The sequence below is a fragment of the Ictalurus furcatus genome, chromosome 6 (assembly GCF_023375685.1).
Source record: "Ictalurus furcatus strain D&B chromosome 6, Billie_1.0, whole genome shotgun sequence".
In the NCBI taxonomy this organism is placed as follows: Eukaryota; Metazoa; Chordata; class Actinopteri; order Siluriformes; family Ictaluridae; genus Ictalurus; species Ictalurus furcatus.
The window spans coordinates 29,112,804-29,136,149 of NC_071260.1; the positions used below are offsets into that span (position 1 = coordinate 29,112,804).

The 23,346-nt window shown below is 38.4% G+C and overlaps 1 protein-coding gene across 3 annotated transcripts in view; it reads left to right on the forward strand.

The window, feature by feature from the left end:
- Positions 1 to 2,139: 2,139 nt before the first annotated feature.
- The window catches only part of inpp4aa (inositol polyphosphate-4-phosphatase type I Aa), a 23,439-nt gene continuing 2,232 nt past the window's right edge, over positions 2,140 to 23,346 (forward strand). The window contains exons 1-21 of one of the 3 annotated variants that reach the window (XM_053627498.1): positions 2,140 to 2,508; positions 10,911 to 11,208; positions 11,309 to 11,353; positions 12,570 to 12,688; positions 12,810 to 12,926; positions 13,033 to 13,112; positions 13,273 to 13,381; positions 13,606 to 13,696; positions 14,342 to 14,489; positions 14,580 to 14,710; positions 14,963 to 15,067; positions 15,511 to 15,619; positions 16,037 to 16,054; positions 17,024 to 17,210; positions 18,019 to 18,237; positions 18,405 to 18,717; positions 19,721 to 19,753; positions 19,874 to 20,046; positions 21,441 to 21,564; positions 22,784 to 23,051; positions 23,204 to 23,301. In XM_053627498.1, coding sequence (XP_053483473.1) covers positions 11,109 to 11,208; positions 11,309 to 11,353; positions 12,570 to 12,688; positions 12,810 to 12,926; positions 13,033 to 13,112; positions 13,273 to 13,381; positions 13,606 to 13,696; positions 14,342 to 14,489; positions 14,580 to 14,710; positions 14,963 to 15,067; positions 15,511 to 15,619; positions 16,037 to 16,054; positions 17,024 to 17,210; positions 18,019 to 18,237; positions 18,405 to 18,717; positions 19,721 to 19,753; positions 19,874 to 20,046; positions 21,441 to 21,564; positions 22,784 to 23,051; positions 23,204 to 23,301 — 2,587 coding nt within the window. In that variant the 5' untranslated portion in view covers positions 2,140 to 2,508; positions 10,911 to 11,108. The remainder of the gene's footprint in view (positions 2,509 to 10,910; positions 11,209 to 11,308; positions 11,354 to 12,569; positions 12,689 to 12,809; positions 12,927 to 13,032; positions 13,113 to 13,272; positions 13,382 to 13,605; positions 13,697 to 14,341; positions 14,490 to 14,579; positions 14,711 to 14,962; positions 15,068 to 15,510; positions 15,620 to 16,036; positions 16,055 to 17,023; positions 17,211 to 18,018; positions 18,238 to 18,404; positions 18,718 to 19,720; positions 19,754 to 19,873; positions 20,047 to 21,440; positions 21,565 to 22,783; positions 23,052 to 23,203; positions 23,302 to 23,346) is intronic. The other 2 variants (XM_053627500.1, XM_053627501.1) reach the window with 2 other exon arrangements.

Genomic DNA, 23,346 nt, shown 5'->3' on the forward strand with positions numbered 1-23,346 from the left:
GTTAAAAGGGCTGTGCTTTGAAAATGACCTCATCTATCAAGATTAAAATATTATGGTGGCCGGCAGGGGCCAACACTCTGTAAATATAGAAATACAGACATTTTTGCAGGGGTATTCAGTATTTGCATGTGTTTTCAGTATTTTCAGTATTTGCACATGTTTTCAATATTTGCATGTGTTTTCAGTATTTTCACGTTTTATTCATTATTTGCACGTTTTCAGTATTTGCAGGTGGTTTCTGTATTTGCGTGTGTTTTCAGTATTTTCAGGTGGTTTCTGTATTTGCATGTGTTTTCAGTATTTGCAGGTGGCTTCTGTATTTGCGTGTGTTTTCAGTATGTGTGTGTGTTTTCAGTATTTGCAGGTGGCTTCTGTATTTGCATGTGTTTTCAGTATTTACACGTTTTCAGTATTTGCACATGTTTTTAGTATTTGCCTGTGTTTTCAGTATTTGCATGTGTTTTCAGTATTTGCAGGTGTTTTTAGTATTTGCACGTTTTCAGTATTTGCACATGTTTTCAGTATTTGCAGGTGGCTTCTGTATTTGCCTGTGTTTTCAGTATTTGCAGGTGTTTTTAGTATTTCCCTGTGTTTTCAGTATTTGCACATGTTTTCAGTGTTTGCATGTGTTTTCTGCATTTGACGCATGTTGGCCCCTGTCGGCCACCGTAAATATAATTAAAAATACAGAAAAAATGATGAGAGAACCTACTTGTCTTCTTCAAATGATTTTCATGAAATTTGGCTGCTACAACTTCCTTTTAAATATTTAACTTGTGGAATATTCCAAAAAATTCCTAGTGAATGAATGTATTAAAGTAAAAGTGGGCCACATCTAAATGTAGTCCACATTGTTCATGACCTATAATGGATGTCTCATGAAAAACGGATATTTTAAGCATGAGTTGTTAAATAGGTTGATAGACAACATTAATGCAAATATTTCATGATTATATTTCAAGGTTAATTGTAATTATTGTCAGCTGGGACAGACAAAAATGCTGTAAGTGTTGTCAGTTTTAATAAATGCTGTATGTGCTGTAGCTTATTCATATCTTAAGTCATTCATCTGAAACATGTATTTACCCTTTCTGTACATACATATTTGTGAAGTAGCCTCATATTAGTGGGACATAAAAGGCACCCCAACAGTGGAATCACCATCTTCTGAGTCTTTTCTGGAAAACATACATGCTTTAATTATCAGACTTATATTTCTGTATGTTCACTTGTGCTGAAATTATAGGCGCTCAGCTCAGCTTGCCATCCCTGTATCAAATTTAACACCTGGATATAACCAAAGGCTTTTCCTTGCTCTCAAAGCTGGACCAGACTTCCAGATAGATATGTTCTGTTTAGGTCTACGATTATATGACGCTTATACATGTATAGGAATAAATCTATGAATCTTGCTATATACAGTATCTTACAAAAGTGAGTACACCCCTTACATTTTTGTAAATATTTGATTACATCTTTTCATGTGCCAACACTGAAGAAATGACACTTTGCTACAATGTAAAGTAGTGAGTGTACAGCTTGTGTAACAGTGTAAATTTGCTGTCCCCTCAAAATAACTCAACACACAGCCATTAATGTCTAAACCGCTGGCAACAAAAGTGAGTACACCCCTAATTGAAAATGTCCAAATTGGGCCCAATTAGTCATTTTCCCTCCCTGGTGTCATGTGACTTGTTAGTGTTACAAGGTCAGTTAGTGTTAAATTTGGTGTCCTCGCCCTCACACTCCCTCATACTGGACACTGGAAGTTCAACATGGCACCTCATGGCAAAAAACTCTCTGAGGATCTGAAAAAAAGAATTGTTGCTCTACATAAAGATGGACTAGGCTATAAGAAGATTGCCAAGACCCTGACACTGAGCTGCAGCACGGTGGCCAAGACCATACAGCGGTCATACAGCTATATATATATATATATATATATATATATATATATACATAGACTACACTTTAAGACTAGTTTGATGTGATTTCTGGCCTGCATCGGTATTTTGGTGCAAAACATCCTAGCTGTAACGTCACCTGACGTCAGTGAGAGATTGCGGACGACGCGATGGAGAAGTGGGCGGAGCTTATCGCGAGCGAAATCTTACGTCACGCCGGATGACGGAGTGAAAGGGCGCGTCTAGGGTCTATATACACTGCAGAGAAAGCGGATCAACTGCATGTAAATATATATGTGTGTATATAAATACATCATTTATATATATTTAAATTAAAAAAAAATAATTCAACAGAATGGTGTGCGAACATGGAGCGCGTTTGTGACTGAAGGGTAAGTTTATTTATCTGTCTTTTACTCAAAGATGTACATATTTACATGGTGGCGGTTTATGTGAAAGCAATAAAGAAACATGACCAAATATGATCCGTGTTACTCGAGAGTGTCGGCCCTGGGAGGTTGATGAAGGCGTGTCGGGTTTGAACTGAGTGTTTGTGGCGACATGGTGTTGGATGTTTAATGCAGTGAGCAGCATTGTTGCAAATGTAACGGAAGCCTTCTCCTGTCTTCTCCTCATGTCTGTCCTCTCCTCTCCTCTCCATGGTGATCTCGGCGCTTTGGGCTTTAGTAGGATGCTGCAGCATCGACAGCCTTCCACGTCGCTGTATTTTACAAACAGAACAGATCATAATCAAGCTCTTCTGTTGTTGTCAGACCGCTTTGAGGTTACAGTAGGTTTGAAAAGCTGCGTTGTCGGCCTATCTGATGAATTTCCTGTTTCACAAAACGTTCTTTGCTTTGGATTCAGGTTGAGTTTCTATTTAGACAGGCCGATGTCTTGTTTTCTGCTTTATTCCAGACGTCCTGGTGTTATTAGCGCGGATTATTGTCTGTGATGTGTCATAATCAAAACAAACAAAGTCTATTATCATTACCAGATACAAAGTAGCATTGTTGGAAGCACAAGTGCTTCACTGTTAGGTTATGATCATTTCCTCCTTAGTGGTTTCATGTAGCTTTTATACGTAGAAGTGTGTATAGCTGTTTTTAAGGTGCTACTCTTGGTATGTTACAATATCCTCTCTGTATATGGATCAGGCAATCTGTTAGTACCAGTGGGGATGGAGGGTCCTGGATCCCTATAATTCTTAAGGGACCGACATAAGGCCCAAAATAATTAAAAGTGGATGGGGGTGTTACCTTGAAACTAGAATAGTTGGTAGTTGGTTTTGGGGGGGGGGGGGGGGCAAGAACTTTTACACAATTCGAACCCTGGTTATTATTGATCACAGTTGGTCATTGGGAAGTGAGAAAGTATTATGTAGCCTATAATATTCATCCCAAAAGCTAGCAATGTTCAAAGCACTACTTTTGGTTTACCATTGGCTACCAAATTACACCTAATTTCAAGACACTTTTACATAGGTTACAACAGAGAATAAAAGCAAATGTAATGTGAAAAGGTGTTGAAACTCCAAGGGTTAAACCCTATGAACCCTGTGTGCCAAAAGTTAAGGGGTCAAAATCAGGATGTTTTATTGCTCAATAAAACATTTGTTACAGGGCTAGGTCTAAAACGAAGCAACAAGAAATCGAACACCAAGGCCAAAGTTTCAGGCCAGTGGCCAGTGGTGTTGGTAGAAGTGAATGAGTCTAGAGTCTAGACCTACTGCTATTAAAGCACTGAGGTGCTACAGCAGACCATGTGGCCTAAGTCTGCTTGTCGAGGCTGGAAAATAAGGCCTGTATTCATATATTTGTGTTTCTCATATACAAATCCAAGAAAAAGATGTATGCCTGAGAAGATAAACATGGGGAAAATGCCAAACATTTTTGTACTCATGTTCATGTTTGTACTGTCTTTGTATTATAAGTGTATGGTAAAAGCTCCATCATCTTCAGACAGGCACCTAGAGATAATTTGCATAGAATGTGAACATTATTAATGTGACTGGTTATTGAATTATTTGAAGAAAAATGGGTTCAAGCCCAGCAGAACCATTTCCATTTAAAAAATATGTTAAGCTTATATTTTTTTCCCATTCTTGTGTTTCCTAAATGCTTAAAACAAAATGAAAAAATCATTCCCATTGTTTTACATAGACAGTATGTAGATGAACCTGTGTTTGTATTGATAAGAAAATGTCCACACCTAGTCTATGGAACTTTACTGTTTGTGCTCTAACATTGTGAGAGACAGTTAAAAAGAGCACAAAACAGTTATTTGTGGAAAAGATGGCTGGATTGAAGATCTGCAGTGCAGGCGGTACTGACAGTGTCTTTAGAGTGGGGAGGGATGCATTTTAACTGGGTCGGTTGGGCGCAATTTGTCCTAGCAGGAGTCCCCTTCAACCTTTGCTGCAAGACAGCAGTGATTATTAACAAGGTCTGTCATGGATATGCAACAGCAAATATCCATATTCATAGACAAATTTATGCTGTAATCCATTGTATAACCAAATAACAAAGCATGGAGAATTCTGTTTTTACATATATTTTGTCCTTACTTATTCACAATGTAGTTGGTTGCTTTTTACCGATGTAACTTCACTAATTACATTATATACAATTAGTTTAGACTATTTAATACTATAAGTATAAAGTGTTGTGAAAAAGTATTTGCCCCATCTTGATTTCTTCTGTTTTTGTGTATATCTCATATTAATAGTTTTAGATCTTCAAACGAAATACAACGTAAAACAAAGGCAATCTGAGTAAACATACAATTCTACAAATTGTTTTTATTTATTATTTTTTTTATTGAAGCAAAAAAGTGATCCAACACCTATCATTCATGAAAAACTAATTGCCCCATAAACTTTAAATCTGGTTGTGAAACCCTTAGCAGCAATAACTGCAACCAAATAACTGGAGATCATTCTTTATCAGCACTGTGGTGGCCTGGTCTTCTTTGCAGAACTACTGTGCTTCAGCCACATTAGGGGGTTTTCGAGCATGAACTACCCGTTTAAGGTCCTGCCACAGCATCTCAGTTGGCTCAAGTCAAGACTTTGACTAGGCTGCTCCAAAACTTTAATTTAGCTTTTTTTTTGAGCCATTTAGAGATGGCCCTACTCCTATGCTTTGGCTCATTGTCTTGCTGCATAATCCAGTTGCGCTTGAGTTTCAACTTACGGACTGAAGTCCGAACATTCTCCTTTAGGATTTTCTGGTAAAGAGCAGAATTCATGTTTTCCTCAATTATTGAAAGTTACCCAGGCCCTGAAGCAGCAAAACATCCCCACACCATCACACTTCCACCACCATGCTTGACCATAGGTATGACGTTCTTTTTGTGGAATTTTTGTTTGGTTTACGCCAGATGTAACAGGACCACCGTCATCCAAACAGTTCCACTTTCGACTCATCAATCCACAGAACATTCTCCCAAAAGGTTTGAGGATCATCAAGGTGTCTTTTGAAATTAAAAATTCAGACCAGCCTCAATGTTCTTCTGGGTTAGCAGTGGTTTTCACCTTGCCACGCTTCCATGGAAGCCATTTTTGCCCAGTGTCTTTCTGATAGTAGAGTCATGAACAGTGACCTTTTTTGATGCAAGAGAGGCCTGTAGGTCTTTGATGTTGTCCTTGGCTCTTTTGTGACTTGCTGTACAAATTTTGGAAGGTCGGACACTTCTGGGAACATTCACTAATGTGCCAAATTTTTCCATTTCGAGATAATGGCTCTCACTGTGATTCTTCAGAGTCCCAGAGCCTTTGAAATAGCATTGTAACCCTTCTCAGACTGATGTATTTTAATCATCTTCTTCCTCATCTTTTCTGGAATTTCATTCAACTTTGCCATAGTGTGTTACTGGGTAAGACCTTTTAACCAAGTTCATGCTGTTGAAAAAGTTCTATTTAAGTGTTGATTTGATTGAACAGGGTTTGCAGGTTGTGTCTAGTCCAGCTGAACCCACTTTCATATTTGATTTGGGGTATTAGTAACTATGGAGGCAAATACATTTTCACATAGGCCCAGTTTTTTGCTTCAATAAATAGCATTAACATTTAAAAACTGTATGTGTCTACTCAGATTGCCTTTGTTTTATCTAAGATTTTGTTTTAATTTCTGAAACAATTTAGTGTGAGATCTACACAAAAACAGAAGGAATCAGGATCTTTTTCACAGCACTGTAGCTACAAGAGCTCAGTTGGTTTGTGACACATTAATGTTTCATTGTCATTGTTTTCCTTTCATTATTGTGTCTTAAGGTATATTGCAGGAATATTTTGTGATGTACTGTTATGAGAATTTGTAGTGGATAAAATTGAGTTAATATAGAAAGTAATATCCTTAGATTCAATGTCTAGAATGATATTAAGTCATAACGCCTTATGTGAAATAACACATTGACCAGCATACCTAAAGATACAGATGAATGGAAACAGTGATTATGTGCATCACAAAACTGATCCAGACCCATGGTACAACAAGGAGCAGTACAGGAGGGTGTATATACCTGTCACTATCAGGCTCTGTAACTCTTTTAGTGCTTTTAGTACAATATACAGCCCGATGCCTCACTTTCACATTTCACAGTTATCTGCACTATTGGCATGTTTAATCATTTGAGTCAGCTCTGTTTTATTGTTACTGTAGTCTGGTACTCTATTTTATCTTGACACATGAATATAATCACTGGCCACTTCATCACCCATACATCACTCACATTTATAGCTTACTTTTTTTTTGTAGTATCCTTGTAAATTGATGTGTCTCGTTTATTACTGCAACACAGTTTCCCTCAGGGATCAATAACATACTCATTCTGCCTTATCCTGATGTTGGTTAAAGAGGGATTTGAGGTTCTGGTTAAGGACTAGATTTCTTCATTAGACTCAACACACATGAAGGAAATGAATTAGGGAATGCCATGTTTGATCACAGGAGTTGGGCAAGAAGGTGGTCTGTGATCATGCTGCTCTCATATCATCTGACTCAGCTTGTTTACTGAACAAGTGTTGGGCATCTATTTCAGTTATTAATCGCTGTGTTGTTCCATAGAAAATTCCTTCAGTTTACCATCTGCTCCCTATTGGCCATGAAACTAGTCAACTGAACCCAGTTCAGCCTTTTCTTACTTACTTACTTACTTACTTGCTTTCTCATCATATCACAAGAGAACTGCAGGTTAAGAGTTAATGTAGACATTGAAGAGACTACAGTGCTGTTATATGAAGGAGAAACGGATAGCAAAAGTAGATTTTACCAGCTTTCAGAGAGACAAAGGACAGAATGTCGCTGTGTTTTGATTGGGATCTTTTTTATTATTATTATTATTAACCATTTTTCTGGCTTATAAAAATAGCACAGGAGGCTGCCTTTAATCAGAGTTGTTAAATTGCCCATAATGAAGAGAAATAGTCCAGTGCTAGTGGAAAACAGATAATGCAAAGTGCTGCACAATAGGAATCATCATATGATAGCTTTTCAGTGTTGTAAAGAACACTTCTTTTGTCACCTGACTGGATTTACTTTGGCTTGATGCTACCTTTCGGGCATTCTGTTTTAGGCCGTCTGTAAAAGATTGGTTTTCCTGTGTAAGAAGTATTCATGCATTATTCATGGTAGACTATCACTGGACTAATGAAGTACACTAAATGGCCAAAAATATGTGTACATGTGACCATCATACCCATGTGTACGCCTTTCCCAGAATGCATAGACAAAATCCGTTAAGTGCTCTGAAAGACGTTTTCAAGCTAAAATAAAGAGAAGAAAGTTTCCCCTAAACTTCCTTGTTAGTCACAAATTTCAGGATGTGGTTGTAAGGCATCATGAAAGAAGGAAGATGCAGCTGGCTTGAGAAGAGTGTGGCCGACATGCACTCTGCCTTGAGTTCATGATATCACACTCTGTCATGGAAGCCAAATCTTTTTTAACAGCAGAAGAGGAACATAAGGGGAAATTGGCTGCAGTGTTTTTAAAGTTTGTCTATAGCTTTTCTTATGTAACCTACATTTTAATTTTATGTTATGTAAAGTAATGTTATGCAAATGTGTGTGCTGGTAAACTGTGTGGACTGCCAAGTTTTGTGTTGTATAAATAGGTATGTTAAAGTTTTCTAGTCATTAGCTAGCATGCTAGTTAGCCAGGTTGCTTATTTGTTAGTGATAGTTAAGCTAGATAGAGCAATAAATAAATGAAGAAGAAGAAGAAGAAGACGCCTTTATTTGGACAGCTGTGGCTCTGGTGGTAGAGCAGGTTGTCCACTAATCGGTTAAAATCCCGGCACACATGACTCCACATACCGAAGTGTCCTTGGGCAAGACACTGAACCCCAAGTTCAAGTTAGTGCCTTGCATGGCATCTGTGCTACCACTGGTGTGTGAATGTGTGTGTGTATGGGTGAATAAGAACCAGTGTAAAGCACTTTGTAGAAGGTTAGAAAAGTGCTATATAAGTGCAGACCATTTACCATTTATTTGTCACATATACATTACAGCACAGTGAAATAATTTTTTTCGCATATCCCAGCTTGTTGGGAAGTTGGGGTCAGAGCACAGCGTCAGCCATGATACAGCACCTCTGGAGCAGATATGGTTAACGGCCTTGCTCGAGGGCCTAACAGTGGCAGCTTTTCATTGCTGGAGCTTGAACCCCCAACCTTCTAATTAGTAACCCAGAGTGTAAATGTACATATACATATACATATGACAAGAATTGTTTGAAACATTGACGTAGTTAAAATGGCATCATTTAGACACAGCAGTGACTTAGTGGTAATTACATGGTAGTGAAACTCATTTGTGTGAATCACCGAATTATTGTTAACGCTGACCTTTTGGCTAAACAAGATTGCATTAGTCGCCTGTAATGATCAAATGAACAGGAGCTTGATGCAGACTAATTAGTCCACAATGGAAATGTCACAAAATTGAATATCCTTACATTGTCACATATTATACAACAGTTTAAGTGCACTGATTGGACATGTGGCCTTCCGAGGGTGCTGATATTTAATTTAACAGCACTGAAACGGTTACTACACTTACTAAACATTGTCATTTAGTCTGTGCAGCTGTGGCTGAATAGACGTTTCTTGCCTACAGCCAAGTCACAGCCATTCTGATATTCAGTATAACTGTACTCTTGGCTATCTGATATTGCTTAGTTATACTGTATGCATTTATTTCTGAATCAAATGAAAGAGATGATGTTTTGATTCTTTGTCCTACGTGTTCACGATCCCACTGGAGAAAGAGAGACATGCTCACATGTGCTGAAGGATGGGCAGCCGCTACACTGTGTGGGAACTGACAAAGGAGAAAAATCTGATTCGTGGTAGTGAGTCACACTTCAGGATAGAGCACTGCAGATTACACCACGAATGGATCCATGTAATATTACGTTACTCCACATAATTATACTCCCCATATATATATATATATATGTATGTATATATATATATATATATAGAGAGAGAGAGAGAGAGAGAGAGAGAGAGAGAGAGAGAGATCTTGTCATTGATTCCCCTTTTCACCTACATTAAGGTGAAATAAGTATAGAAATAATAGAAAATCAGCCCTGAGCCTGTGAAGGGGTGAGAGATAAGCAGTGTGAAATGCCAATGCTGATCTTTATCTACAGCAGTTCTGATTATAGTTCTGACATTTCATTTATTTTCTTCTTTTAGCTGTCTTTGTGAGTATTTTGCCAATACAGCCACATTCATTGTGGGTAAAACATGCGTGAATTTATTATTAAAACACTGAGGCACAATCTCTTTGAGCTATCAATAGGATAGAGGGTGGCACAATACAGTCAGATGGATGGTTGTGGGTTGTTTGCTGACTTTAATGTTGTAGGCTGCAATGGAGCCATGCCATTCAGTACAAGAGGCGATCCCACTACCTTCTGTCGAGGCTAAAATCTGTCCATTTTTATATATCAGTACATGCCTGACGGTCTGGCCTTCTCCTTTGTCATTACGTTATTTTGTTTCCTTAATGTAGATACTACTTTGTATATTGTGGTGTTTATACATTTTCAGTAAAAAATAAAGTAAAGAGAAGAATTTGTGTTTTACAGCCCTGTACCTTTCAATGTTGTGGTAATGGGGCTTGGCTTTTAATGCCGTGGTGAGCACTAAAGGGAGCATTTCGGCAAATGTACCCAGCTTCATCTGCCAACACTGCAGGGATATATAATCTGCAAACCTTCTCATCATTGGTTCTGCCTGTCCCTGTACCTTTTTTTTTTTTTTTTTTTTTTTTTTTTTTTTTCAATGAATATCTCAGCTTGATTTGTTGTAGAAAGTTGGCCTTTTCTGAAAAAGGCAAGACAAATGAGTGCATGATGATTCATTTTTTTTTAGATCTTATATGTAGTAATGAACTCGTCAAAAGACAATCATCACAACATATGAATCAACACCCCCCCATGAAGCTCTCAGCTGTCATAAATACAATAAAGACACAAAAACATACCATACAGTTGATATCTATCATCAACCATGAAATTCAAAATAGGAGAAGTACAAAGTGGAAGTTCTAAAGTAGCCGGGCGAAGTTTTCATGCCAATAACAACTCATGCTCACTGTTGAAGTGCTGCCATGTTCCTTTCTCTCAGCTTTACTTGATCAGTTCCAGAAAACAGTCAGCTTTTCAGAAATAATGCATAGTGCATCTTCTTTTTGAATGAAACCGCAACCATGCATCTTGCGATCCTGTGCAAGATCTACTGAAAGATTCCCTATTTTTATGCTTTGTATGCTTGTGATGAGATAAACCTGCTAAGTTCAGAGAAATAGCATTTCCTCAGTGTTAGATAAGCTTTCCACAGTTCATGATTAAATCCTTCAATGCTTAAAATCTTCTGCTGTCTCACATTACGCCTCACATATCTGAGGCTCTGAGCCTTATTTGTCTTGGCATTTGTTGACAGGTGTTGCATATTTGACATTTATTCCTAATTCCCCCCTCTCTCTCTTTCTCTGTCCAGGTTTCCCTTAAGAAGTCTAGTTTATGGAGTAAAGCAAGACTACACACCTCACTATCGCACTTTCTTTACACCCAAGGTATAAAGGTGTGAGGTCACTTGTCCTCATCGTATTCTCCATCCCATCCTGCTCTCCAACTTCAGTTTCCAAAATCCCAGCGTTTTTATTTATTTATTTATTTTGTTTTAATTGCTACAAAAATGGCGGGGAAAGAGCGCAGTCCTCGTCACCGGCCCTGGTCTGTCTACCGTGCCAACACATTCGATATCGCTTCTGAAATGATAGGGCTGACACTGACAGGTAAGAAATAGACAGAGTAGTTTTGTTATTTGGTTGCTGAATGCTGTATTATTTCATTTATTTTGTGATTTATGATTAACTCAGAATAATCTGTGTTTAGGAAACAGTCAGGATCCTGACGAGCCGGTGTTGGAGTTCAGTCTGGGTAAGTAGCAAAAAGAAATGTACCACTGTAATAATTCAAAATATATTTGATCTAAAGAGGTCTCTGATCATCTTTACACCTCTATGGATATTCCACCACTAAACCTTCTCTTTGGGTGAGCGAGGAATGAACAGGTTGCTTTAGTGATGGTTTATTACGGTTATGTAATGTTACTGTGTAAAATGTTTAACTGTCAAATTAGCTCATCAAGCAATGAAATTGTTTACAACAATCTTAATTAATGATTCAGTGGAAAACAAAATATACATTTTTCAAATGGCCCTTGCATACATGTACGTCAAGCCTATATTCTAGCTCAGCCCTTCTTGAATGAGGCACCAGATTGACAATAAGGTTCAAATCAGGCAATTGAAAGGGTTTTTTTTTTCTTTTTCTTTGTGGTGAAACATTTCTTTGTGGCAATTAAAATGTGATCTGGATTTTTGTTGAAAGACCTATCTTCTGCCAAAAAGTTGCTTGTTGGAAATCTTTTTTTTTTTTTTTGGTCAAAATATCTTGACTCCATTGATTTCCATAAGGATCCCAGGAGCACTGCTAGAGAGACACTCCATATAGAGATATTTAATTTCATTATTTTTGAAGGTATTTTCTTTCCAACATTTCTTTGCATGTGCCTAAGACTTTTGCACAGTACTGTATATTAAATATGCAGATTGCTCATAAAATATACTTGCCTGTTTAGACACCAATTTTATAAAGCTAAAGGCAGTTCACCTGCACTGAGAATGAATGAATTCGTTGCCCATCCATGTTAAATTAGCATGAGCACAAGATAACATGTCTAAAAGCACAGTACAATGTGAAAATAATGTTTGCCTATTTAAAAATAGGTGATCGGTGGATTGGCTCCTCTACATTGGTGCTCGAAAGGTGAACCTCTTAGAATGTTCTATATTTCTGTATAAATATGATCTAAAACATCATCAGGTTTTCACACAAGTCTTAAAAGTAGATAAGCTTATTATGAAATTAAACAAATGAGAAAAAAGATCTACTTTTAGGACTTTAGAAAATTCTAAAGTGTTCACAGACAAGCACCACTGAATATTGCCTCTAGGTTTTAATGAGCGTGTGTTTGATGCTGTGCATCTAGGGTTAGAGGAACGGACACAGAGATTCGCAGTTACCCTGACCCTGAGGATAAAGCAGTTACTGAAGATAAACGAACGAATGAATTTGCTCCTTTTTTCCCCAGCGTGCAGTGAATTAGTGACACCAACATTGGAGCGTAAACCTAGTAGCTTTGTGGCAGTGAGCTGCACCACCCCTCCTCAAGCATTTTGGACGAAGCATGCTCAGACTGAGATCATTGAGGTAAGATAGGTTGTATTGAGCATGTAGTATTACAGCTTTTACCCCATAATATTTCTAACCGACTGTAACTGAAATGGTCATATGTATCTTTACAATGAACATGTTTTGCTTCTCATTTAAGGGTACAAGCAACCCAATATTCCTCAGTAGCATTGCTTTTTTCCAAGACTCTCTGATCACCCAGCAGACTCAAGTGAAACTTTCTGTCTATGATGTCAAAGACCGTTCACAGGGCACGGTGAGATCATTGATGATCAAAATCACGTTTTTATATAGAATTTAATGTTTACATTCACTGTTTTTCAAGACATTTCTTAACAAGAAGTGCTAACATTTTTCCTCAGATGTACCTACTTGGTTCCGCCATGTTCACAGTGAAAGAATTACTGCAGGACAAATATCACAGGCTACACCTCACACTAAGGTATGTGAACTCAGTACAGGACACACTCACAGAAACATACATCGTTAATATTGCTTTGTAATGATGTAGTGTATATTTAAGGCTTATTCGATCAACCTGAAATTCGCTGGAGCATTTTGGGAAATGTCATTCGTTGGATTTATTGTGTTTAATGGCTCAGATCAGCAGAGAATGAGAAGATGGGCAATATCACCATTATTGCCTGGCAGATAGAAGAGAAGAAAGACCAGAGAGCCCCATTGGCTCGCTCAGACACAGTTAATGGCAGGGTGAGTGGCGTTTATACAGCATTGTATAGTCACTTAAACATATTATGCATCTCGAATGATTATATCAAAAAAGAAACTATAAGTAAATGAAGGAAATGGAATGCATTAATAAACTAGAATAAACTGAATGTATGATATTCATGGTTAATTTTTAGCCATCATGGGAGTTAATGTAGTAAAGACATTCATAATTAGATGAGTTATACATTCTGTATGTATCACAGATGGTCCTACCTGTTGATGAGAGTCTGACTGAATCCATGGGAATTAAATCTAAATCTGCATCTCTGTGCAAAGACACACTCCTGAAGGCAGGTTAGTATCTAGACATTTTGTCACTAATGGCTATTTATTGGGCTGTCGAGGGAAATCCTTGCACCATTTATAGCGTTCTCAAACACTTGCATAGGCTATTGGTCCTGAAGGCAGTGTTTATTTTTTAGCAGTTATTGGAAAAAAGGAAACCATAATACCTATGCTCCCCCATTTCTAACTCAATGAGATGTGGTGGGTGGTTGAGATTCTGACTCAGACTCAGACTAAATTCTTTGAAATTTCTACCAAATGGTGGGTATTATTAGAGTCTTAACCATTCAGTGTAGTTGTAAGCATTGAAACTGCTGGGTTTCCATGTCATGTAATCTTATAAAAGTAACATTCATTAAAATGTTTGTTAATTTTAGTAATACATTCTTAGCAAAAATATTCCAATGGTCACCTATAAGGGCTTTTCAGCTGGTCCTCCAGGAAAGATTTTAATTAGCACATGACAGCGGGTGGTCTCCCATTCAGAAAAGGTTTCAACTTGAACCTTAATAAAATTACAGTAGTTACTGACCTCTAAATTACCCTTTTCTCTGATACTGTGTAAATTTCAGAAATGAATTAAAATGAGTTTGTATAAAATCAGTATCAAATGAGTTGATGTTAATTAAAATATTGTTTGAATACTTGTTGTAGCATTTGGAGGTACAATATCGCGGATGTACCGTTTGCCCACCACGGACGGGAACCATCTGCGTGTCCTGGAACAGATGGCAGAGAGCGTGCTATCACTTCACATACCCAGACAGTTTGTAAAACTGCTACTGGAGGAAGATGCTGCTAGGTATTTCCCATAGTATATAAATGTGGGTGTTTTATGTTTTCGCATATTGATGTACAGTATGAACACGTTACATAATGTCTATGTGTGAAGGGTGTGTGAGCTGGAGGAGTTGGGGGAGTTGTCTCCATGTTGGGAGAATCTAAGGAGGCAGATCATCACTCAATACCAGACCATCATCCTCACTTATCAGGAAACGCTTAGTGACCTGCATGAGTACAAGGGTAGAGATTTCCCTCTCCTTATAGACTTATAAGTGCATGCAAATGCATAACTGAAATATGAGATAAAACCTACTATAATGTTTACTATTACATGTTATGTTGCTGAACCTGCACATGTCTGATTCACAATACGTCAGAGTAACTAGTGATATTAAACGGATGTCGAATAAAGAACTGCCATTTTACCAGCTTTAATATTACTTGCCTTTATATCATATTCTTTTTACCTGTGACTTTATCTCTTCTCATCAGGTCCTTCTTTTAAATCCAGCACTTTGAAAGCAGAGAAGAAGTTGGAGTTTGTGCCGATCAATCTCCACATTCAAAGGATGAGGGTACAGGGCGAGTCAGGCTATGGTACATATGCTGGCATATATTCAGCTACTGATAAATTCAACATGGAACTATGAAAGCATTATCATCTGGAAGCCATATGTTAAAACATACAGTGATTAATATTTTATTAGTAGTATCAGTAATTCATGTTTTCTTTGAAGATGACTTAATGAATCTCTAAGCATTTTAGATTTAGTAAGGCAGTGAAATCTTTATTTCGCCTGATGATGTTATCTTCCTGACTGCTTTTATATAACAAGCATTTATCTTCAGACACCTTCACTTGATACCGGCAAGTCTGACTGACTACATAAGAAATATTTTGTTTGATTTTGGACAGGTTCTATTAATAATAATATAAACAATGCCCAAAAATGACTAATCAAAATCAGTAACAAAGTAGCTATCTAAGTTCCAGTTTTAATGAACACAAGCTTGAGCTGAAGTAACATATCTCCCTGCAGATCGAACCTATGATGTAGTCACTACTGGAGCCCCTGCAGCACATCATCAAGGTTTTAAGGGCAGTGGTTTGAGGAAACTAATTCAGAAGTTTGAGGAGTCCAAGAAACAGTAAGATCTAAACCTGATCCCTAATGATAACCTCTTTAATACATTTAGCTTTTTGATACTGTAATCACAAAAAATTGGTATGGTTTCATCTATGAAATAAAAGTAGTTTTGGAGTAAAAAGACTTTTCAATACAGTATTAGTTAATAATTTAGACTAGCTATAAACTGTGGCACTTATTGTGAAAGATTTCATGTTAAAGTTAGATAATACTTTACACAGAGGTCAATGAACTGGGATTACATGACTTATAATTCAGGGTCATCATTGCCTTCCTTGGAAATATTTGCTTCTTATTACTGCTTCTTTCTTTTAATTAGATTTTTATTTTTTTTGGTTTGTTTGTTTTTGTTTATTTATTTATACAAATATTTTCAGTAGTAATGATTTTCACACTTCTATTTTTGATTTTTAATCAGTGCATTTGAGGATGAAGGGTGAGTTTTGGTGATGCAGAAGTTTTTTTTATCATTAACTCCATCGTGTTGTATGTTTGTGTTTAGCCACTTTATTTTTATTCTCATAAATTGAGTCAACTAGAAAATATTCAGTATGTTGAGGAAATGTGTTTATTTGTCGTTGTTGTTGTTGTTCACCATGGAATGCTCATGTCTGCTGCACTTATATAGTACACGATATGGCCAACAGTTTGTGTATACCTGACCATCACACCTGACCATATGTGCTTGTTGAACATCCCATTACAGATTTGCTCCTCCTTTGCTGGTAAAATAACCTCCATTCTTCTGGGAAAGCTTTCCACTAGATTTTGATCATGGCTGTGGGAATTTGCCCTTTCAGCTACAAGTGCATTAGTGAGATCAGGCATGGAGTGGAGCGCAGTCAGCGTTCAAGTTCATACCGAAGGTGTTCAGTAGGGTTGAGGTCAGGGCTCGGTGCAGGCCACTCGAGTTCTTCCACTCCAACCTTGGCAACCATGTCTCCATGGAGCTCTCTTTGTGCACAGGGTTTGGGGCTCTTAGTTCCAGTGAAGAGACACTGTAATGCCACAGCATACAAAGACATTCTATACAATTGTGTGCTTCCAACTTTTGGCAACAGTTTGGTGGCAGAACCACATACTGTATGGGTGTCATGGTCAGTTGTCCACAAACTTTTGACCATATAGTGTACAGTGCTGTGAAAAAGTATTTTCCTCCATCTAAAACTGTTTAGTATGAGAGATACACAAAACCTAAAGAAATCAGGAAATCAGCGCTGTGTATATATATAAAGTATACATATACACATATTGTATAGGTGCATTCATGTTTCTCTGTGTCTCACCCATACGTCAGTGAACTAGATCTGGATGGGAATAGTAAGCAGAAACAGGGAGAGAGAGCTTATATAGAAGCTCACCTGGACTAAGTGTCCCAACTCTTTTCTGTTCCCTCTCTCTACAGTGCTGGAGAGTCCCGTTCACATTCAGGAGTGTACCAGCCACAGGATGTGGTAAGAGCAAAAGAAATCATTTCCCACATTAACACCCTGAAGACACAAGTCAGCTACTACACAGAGCGCTTGTCCCGGGCTGCCAAAGAGCGCTCGGCTAATGCCCTGGAGAGAACCCTCGGCATCCTCACAGAGAAGGTCAGTGATGATTTGCCTGCAAGTCAGAGCTCTTTATTCCTCTTTCCATTGCCTAATGATGCTTCACCTGATTCAGGATCCTCTGTCTGTGCATACTCAAATGCATGTTTATTTGGGTCTTTTCAATAATCATAGTATACCAAGCAGGGGTCAAAACACAAGATGGCAATAACAGTGTGTAGATCATTTTTTTAAAAATCAGACAGACAAGCCAGGGTTATAACCAGAGACAAAACATGAGGAACAAAGGACAAAACAAAGACAACCGCCAGTATGGTAATCCAGACAAATATGCAAGACGGCAAAAAGAATTTTGTTGCCAAGGGCATAAATAAGGAAGCAGTTATCAGAAAGTCCCGGTCACCAGAATGAGAAGATGATGTGGTCCATTTTGAATTGTTGAAGCCTGTAATTGTAGCGTTATTCCAAACCAAAGTGCTGACAATGATTTATTTTTAAACTGTCATTTAGGTAATAGGTAATATAGTAGAAAATCTGTAGGTAATATACTTGTAAATTAGTATAATACTAAATTAAGCTAACTGGAATTGGCAAATGAAATGGGTAATGGCATGGAAAGTTGTGCCTACTTAGTCTTTTCCCATCTCCCATTTATCACCGCATGCTACTTTTCAAATCTGTCATAAAAACTTCACGTGGCTTTAATTCTCCTTTCTTTAAATATGTTTTCGGTATTGTGAAATATTCATTACCTTGCATAGTCACATTTCACATTCTTCAATAGCACACTCTATTCTTTAAACAAATGCTCACAGATTAAATTATAATCTTTTCTCTCTTCCCTCAGACAAGTCAGCTGGTGACAGTGTGTGACAACAAGCTGCTGGCCACAGCCATCCAGGCTCTGAGTGCAGCACGGCCAGAGTTCATCGCCTCTAAAACCTCTCCTTCTGGGCCAGACACTGAACGTGTGGTTCTGCGCAATAACCAAAGCTCTACACAAGCCAAGTGGAGTAGCAAAGGGAACAGAGCCTCCATGAACATGGACTGGCATGAGGAGGAGTGGGTAAGCTGCCCCAGCTGGCACAAAATGTTAAGAAAAAAGGATTATTTAGTTGTGCAATAGGATACCATTCATCCCAATATGGACCCTCTTATTCAGATCGTTATCCTCTCTCTCTCTCTCTCTCTCTCTCTCTCTCTCTCTCTCTGTCTCTCCTCTCTCTGCTGCAGAAGAAGGTGTGGCTGAATGTGGACAAAAGTATGGAGTGCGTAATCCACTGTGTGAACAGGCTGTTAATGAAGGAGAGGCTGCATAGTGACAGTAGTGAGGACATCTTCCTCTCTGACCAGCAGCCCAACACTAGCAAGAGAGGTAGCCATGGCAATGCCTTCTGGATCAACCCCAACTGCCCATCCTCATCATCCTCCCTGTGCACCCCCCTGTCCTCATCACATCCTCTTCCTGAATTCCCTTCATCATTATCGTCCTCTTCACCATCTTCTCTGACTTCTGCAGGTGTAACCAGTTCTCACAGATCCACCTGTACGTCCAGGCTCTTTATATATATAGTGTTCTAAAACAGCACTGTTCTTTCTAATGCTTTCAGTTTTACATCCCTTTTATAAGGGGTACTCTTATTACCAGTATTAAATGCAGAGAACAGCTGGTCACAATATTAGAAATTAGCCCTGCCATATAATGAAACAGTGAAATGAATAGGGTTGAGTAGTGCATTTAAGTCATGAGGTCTCGTTGATGGCATAAGAATGATGTGGGGCAAATATTACACACACATATTTAAAGTGTTTCATGTCCTTAATGGCCTACTGGGCTCATGTCACATTTCCTCCAAAAACCAAACATGGCAAAGAGAGAAGCTTTGAAAAGAAAAAGAAAAAAAACCCACTAAACTTACAGTTCTGTCATCTGTTCTTCAGTATAAATTGTACGTTGACAATGTATGCTTTATGTATCTTCTTTTAGTTTCTCCTCCAAAGGCATTTTGGGAGGGAAGGGTGGGGGGGTGGGGGGGTGATAGAATAAATAAATTACCTTGTTCGCATGACTAAGTTTCACATGGCAAATGGGATAAAAATATCTGGGATAAAAATATCTTCCCAAATGGAGATCTAGCATTTGTTACATTCTATGTAATCATCTGATGTGACTGTCACTGAGCGACTGCGTGAAGCCTCTCTCTTATTTTTTTTTTTTTTTTAACCCATTCTTTATTCCATGTTTTATTCTTACAACAGTTGGTGGGTGCTGTTGCTCTGGCTTCCACACAAGTCCAAAATAATCTACTTCAAGACATTTGTTGTGGATGCCAAAAATGACACTTTACATTGATGTCTTTATATCTTTGGAAGATGTACACCTTTTAAACAAGCCACCCCTGTTTACATATGTTAGGAATGTTAATACAGTTTTGCACATTTCTTTAGATGTAATTATAGAATTTCTATTTTAAAAAGTCACATCATTCACTTAAAGTGAAAGTATAAAAAGCTTTTCTAAATAAAACACATGTTCTGTCCTTCTGCAGATGGAAGCCCCAATGTTGATGGCTGCTCTCCAGGTACAGTAAGACACGTGTGTGTGTGTGTGTGTGTGTGGCTTTTACTAGTATGGAATAGTTTTTTTCCCACTGTATCATTACAGTACATCAGTGCTGTTATCTGTGTGATTATCACTGCAGGTGAATGGAGTGATGCTCTGTATCCTCTATTGACTACACTGAATGAGTGTGTAGCCATGATGAGTGACATGGCAAAGAAGTCTATGGTCTTTGTGCTGATGCAGGACTGCGCTCCCACCATCGCTATGAGTCTGGCGTTACAGTACCGCAGAGACGTGGTCTTCTGTCAGACGGTGAGAGTGTTCTATTGTAAACACAGCAGGACATGCATAAAATGCACACACTTATGTAAGGTCCATAAGTATTTGGACAGAGTCACAATTTTAGTATTGTTACCTCTGTTTACCAGCATGGTCGATTTGAAATCAATTAATCAAGGTGTGATTGAAGTGCAGACTTTAAGCTTTAATTAAAGGGGTTTAACAAAAATATTGCATTTAGCGTTTAGGAGTCCCTCCATTTTCACAGGCTCAAAAGCAATTGATTAAACTAACATAATTATAAATATAAGGATTATTTGTAATACTTGGATGCAAATCCTTTGCAGGCAATGATTGCCTGAAGTCTGGAACCCATGAACATCATCAAATGCTGAGTTTCCTCCCTTGAGATGCTTTGTCAGGCCTTTACTGAAGCCATCTTCAGTTGCTGCTTGTTTGTGGGTCTTCCTGCCTTCGGTTTTGTCTTCAGTAAGTGAAAAGCAAGCTCAGTTAAGTTGAGGCCATTTAAGAATATTTCATCTCTTTGCCTTAAGAAGCTCTTGCTTGCTTTAACAGTATGATTTGGGTCATTATCCATCTGTTCTTTGAAGTGCCGTCCTATCAGTTTTGCAGCATTTGACTGAATCTGAGCAAAAAGTATGGCTCTATACACTTCAGAATTCATCCTGCTTCTTCTATCAGCACTCACATCATTGATAAACACCAGTGACCCAGTTCCATTGGCAGCCGTACATTCCCAAGCCATAACACTGCTTCTACCATACTTGACAGATGATGTGGTATGCTTTGGTTCATGAGCCCTTTCTTGACATGAGATATTATGAAGGGATTTTTCTTCACTAAGGAAAGAATTCTGTGAGCACCTATTTTAGTTGTCCCCCATGGCCTTCTATGCCTTTTGGCGTTACTGAGCTCGTCAGTGCATTCCTTCTTGTTAAGAATGTACCATATTGTTGATTTGGCCACTCCTAAAGTTTCTGCTCTCTCTCTGATAGGTCTGGTTTGGTTTTTTTTCCGCCTAATGATGGCCTCCTTCACTTGCATTGACACCTCTTCGGACCACATATTGAGAGTTCCAATGAACAGCTAACAAATACAAATTCAACACTTGGAATCAATCCCAGACCTTTTATCTCCTTAATTAGTCATAAAATAATATGGAAACAGGCCACACCTGGTCATGGATCTGCTTATCAGTCAATTACTTTTCAGCCTGTGAAAATGGAGGGACTAATTCCTAAACAGTTAATGCAACCCCTTGAATTAAAGCTGAAGGTCTATCACATATTCATTGCTTCATTTCAGATCCATTGTGGTGGTGTACAGAGGCAAAATTACAAAAAAAAAAAAAAAAAAAAGGAAATTTTACATTATTACTTTATGTATGAATGTGTCTCTCTCCTCAGCTGGCGGCTGTGATCTGTGGTTTCGTAGCAAAGCTGAGGAACTGTTTGTGTGATCACGGCTTCCTTAGGCAGCTCCATACTATTGGCTTACTGGTCCAGTTTGAGGGTTTACTTAGCACTTATGGTATGAATATATGTGTGCTATGTATGTTTACTTGCTATGTGTTACTATGATAAAGTCTGAGACCACTAGTGAATTCTATTCTAATTTAATACATCAATTTTCTTTACAAATTATATTCTTGACAACAACACTGAACTACTGCAAATCACTATTCTCGGGTCTCCCAGCCAGCTCCATCAAACCCCTTCAAATGATTCAGAATGCAGCAGCACGCCTCATCTTCAACCAGCCCAAAAGAACCCATGTCACACCTCTCTTCATCTCCCTCCACTGGCTTCCTGTAGCCACCCACAATCAATTCAAGGTCTTGAAGCTCATGTACAAGACCTTGTCTGTAACAGCACCCCCCTACCTCAACACTCTCCTTGAGGTTTACGTTCTCTCACGCAATCTGTGATCAGTTAACGACCGACGCTTAGTAGTACCTACTCACTACGTGGTTCAAGGTCCCTTTCCAGAACCTTCACACTAACTGTTCCTCAGTGGTGGAATGAACTTCCAACCTCAATCCGGGCCGCAGAATCTGTCACCATCTTCAAAAAACAGCTAAAGACCCACATCTTCTGTGAGCACTTAACTAACCCCTAACCTGCCAACCCCCACATTATTAAAAAAAAAACCTACACTGGCACTTACACCTCTACTCTGCGCACTTTGCTTCTCTAGAACTTAATTATAAATCTAGCACTACTTGTACTGTTCTCCGCTTGACATATCTCTTTGCTTGTATTTCCTCATTTGTAAGTCACTTTGGATAAAAGCATCTGCTAAATGAATAAATGTAAATGTTAATGAACAGTAGAATCTTTTAAATATTTACATGAATTTCAGAATTTCTCAGTATTTGGTATGTCTGCTTTTTGCTTTAATCACAATGTGCACTCAAGCTGGCGTGGACTCCACAAGTTTGTGCAAAACCTTACTGATACATTTTAGATCAAATCCATTGGAGTGTCGTCTGAACACTTGATTCAATAGAAGAGATTATGCATAAGGAAAATCTGACCTTTTGTAGCAGTCAACGTGGTCAATATCATACATTTGCTTACATTTAAATAGGGACCTAGAAAGAGTGCAGAACGTTGAATATTAATTATTCAAGATACTGAACATTTACTTTGTTTGTTTGAAATATTTCAAATTTTAAATGAAAAAGAAATCCCAGATTTTCAATGTGATCACAGACATTTCGACCTATCTGTATGTTATTATGTTAAAGGGGAGGAGCTGGCTATGCTGGAGGACATGAGCATAGGCATCATGGACCTTAGGAACGTCACCTTTAAAGTTACTCAGGCAACGTCCAGCTTCAGCCCTGACATGCTGCCTGTTATCACGGGGAACAGGGACGGGTTTAACGTGAGAGTACCACTGCCTGGGGCTATGTTTGACGTTTTGCCACGGGAAATCCAAAACGGGATGCTGCTACGTGTTCAGCCAGTTCTGTTCAACATAGGAATTAATGAACAACAGACACTCGCAGAGAAGTACGCTTTCCTTTATATCATCTGATTTATTGATGCATAAATCTATTAAACCTTGTAATTAACTAAGTTAAATCAGGAGTTAAATGAGGCATCCTTTAGCAGGAATTGTCCAGCCCTTTCACTGATGCATGCTGTCGTACTTTTTCACAAAGGTTTGGTGACACCTCACTACAGGAAGTAGTCAATACAGAGAGTCTGGCACGGCTCAACTCCTACTATGATCAGTTCAAGGAAGTGCTGCCTGAGGACTGTGAGTCCTAAACCAGTTCTGAAGTTTAAGCAGATTTGCTGTTTT